Source organism: Aegilops tauschii, chromosome 2, assembly GCF_002575655.3.
Source record: "Aegilops tauschii subsp. strangulata cultivar AL8/78 chromosome 2, Aet v6.0, whole genome shotgun sequence".
Taxonomy (NCBI): Eukaryota; Viridiplantae; Streptophyta; class Magnoliopsida; order Poales; family Poaceae; genus Aegilops; species Aegilops tauschii.
The window spans coordinates 566,205,369-566,207,842 of NC_053036.3; the positions used below are offsets into that span (position 1 = coordinate 566,205,369).

The window sequence follows — 2,474 nt, forward strand, 5'->3', positions numbered from 1 at the left end:
GGACATAACTGGCCCTAGACGCATTTCCAACGTTTAGGAAGCATTCGCAAACTTGGACATAAACCTCTTCTTTTCCCTTAGCTGAAAGAGAAGGTAAGAAAAGAAAATTTATTAGTAGAACAAAAGTAATTCAGTTTAAGTTATCATCTACATGTAATTATTTTGCACAGCGAACTCTAAACATGCAATTGTGACATATTGGTCAAAAGATTAAGGCCGAACAAGATACTTAGTGATATGATAACCAAGAACAGCTGAACAGGACAGATGTGTTAGCCTCTGTCTAAAGGGGTAAAGCACTTCAATAACACGGGGAAATAAGGTTCTCTCACCTGATTGTTATGGCCACACTTCTTCTTACGGCAGTTGGTGGCCCTGGCGGGTAGGCGTGCATAGCACCTGCAAGGCAGTGACTATTTGAGACAAGTCTAATAATTAATCAGTGATTTCAGTTTACGCATTGGTGACAACTCTGTCAAAGCTATTACAGTTTCGAGGGAGCACTATGCACATCTTAATTAATCATGTGCATATCAAACATCTAGTTAATTCTATTGTTCACAGAAATCAGCCATTATCACAAGCAAACCAAAACCGCTGGTCAGTTTGAATTTCAATATATAACCGCAAAGCAAAGAAAAAGGGGATGATATTGAAGGTGAGATCGATCAACCTCTGTTTGGCAATTCAAATCTACACATCTCAGCAAGATGTAACGAAAATCATGCTAGTTGCCTGGATTAAACAACATGAACACATTTATCTACACATACATAATCTCCACAAAAAAAGCAAGATCACAATTCATGCGCTGCATGCATAGGCACCGATCCATGAAACATGAGAAAAACAACAAACATAATGGTACTAAAAGAAAAGGTTACTGGGAGTGCATACCTGCGGCAGGCTAGTTTGTTCTCATTGTACTTTTGAGCAAGGATGCGCAGGTTGGGCTCAAGGTTCTTGGGGTATCCACCTCTGCTGCCGCCGCGGAGGCGCAGTACCAGGTGAAGCGTGGATTCCTTTTGGATGTTGTAGTCGGCGAGAGTGCGGCTATCCTCCAGCTGCTTCCCCGCGAAGATGAGGCGCTGCTGGTCCGGCGGGATACCTACGGTTAGGATAGGCAAAAAAAATAAAAAATAAAAATAATTCACCGTTAGTTCCTCGCTCGTGAAGTGTTCAGTTTGATGAAGGATCATGAAAGTAAACTGAACAACGTGTTAATTGATTACTACTCCCGGGACGGGAACGGGAGTGCTAAACATGAGTTCTCTGTCAAACAAGAAGCAAATCCTACCGCAAGGTCGACGCACAAGAAACAGACGTCCAAAACTATCTAACCTCGGATGAGCAGAAAACTTTTGATCTGCTCTATTTCAGATCGAGAATGTAATCTAAGACAGCATGGAGGGTGCTGGCTACGAACTAAATTCGACAGAATTTTTTGAGGGAAACTATATTCGACAAGTGAGGTGCCCATGGTAATAAAATAATCAAACAAGAGAAGCAAAAGCCAAAGCCTCTACGAAGACCAGATTAGCAGTGAGGTGCGCAACGCTGGTGAAGATGGTCGATCGGCCAGCAAGTAGACGGAAGAGATGGCTCAGTGATTCAAGACGGGGACTGAACATGTATACCTTCCTTGTCCTGGATCTTAGCCTTGACGTTGTCGATGGTGTCCGAGGACTCCACCTCGAGCGTGATTGTCTTCCCGGTCAACGTCTTCACCAAGATCTGCATCTTTGCCGCCGTCGATGGCTCTCGCTCTCCTCTCGCCGGGTTGTGCTTGGTGGTGTTGGTACCGACCAATGGGTGATGGACGTTCTTATATAGGCAAGGGACCCAAGGGAGGTGACGGGGTCGCTACGACAAGCCCCGGAACCCTAGCTTGCAAAGGTGGAAACGGGAGGCGTGGCCGCCAAGAAGATCGCGACTCGGTCGGGGCTGCGGTTGCTGGGCTTCTGGCCGGCTGCATAATGTCCATATAACTAAACCTGGCAGAGTTGTTGAACCGGTCCATTCAGAACAAATGGCCCACAAGGCCATTTAGTGATTTTAGTCTCAATTAATAAATTCTAAAAAAAAAACCTTGCAATTTTTTTCACATTTGCTATTCTTTCGATTTTCAGGCAACAGTCGATTCCGTGCGAGGCGCAAAGCACCACGCAGGTATGATGCGGTGCCAGGAAGGATGGTGGGCGGTGGGGGGGTGGAGAAGGGGCATTTAGAAGGATGACTGAGGCGGCACGGGCATGACAGGTGGCAAGGCAGTGAAGCCAACGCCGGGTCATGGGGGACGACGATGCCGGTGCCGAAGGGCGGGTCGATGGCGGTGAGAGGAAGACGAAGGTGGCAGGGGAAGAGGGAGGAAGGCGAAGACGCGGGGGAGGAATCAACTGAAACCTGAACTTTCTTCGGGCAACTGACTACTAGACGCTCTTTTTTACAATGAAAAAGAAACACAGCAAAAAAAC

General features: G+C 46.4%; 1 protein-coding gene across 1 annotated transcript; it reads right to left on the reverse strand.

The window, feature by feature from the left end:
• Positions 1-214: 214 nt before the first annotated feature.
• Positions 215-1,782, reverse strand: LOC123493358 (ubiquitin-ribosomal protein eL40z fusion protein-like). Its single transcript, XM_040399737.1, has 3 exons — positions 1,638-1,782; positions 898-1,108; positions 215-399 (listed from the first exon to the last, which is right to left on the reverse strand). The coding sequence occupies exons 1-3, from the start codon at positions 1,738-1,740 to the stop codon at positions 273-275; spliced, it is 441 nt and encodes a 146-aa protein (XP_040255671.1). The 5' UTR covers positions 1,741-1,782; the 3' UTR covers positions 215-272.
• Between the last annotated feature and the right edge of the window lie 692 nt (positions 1,783-2,474).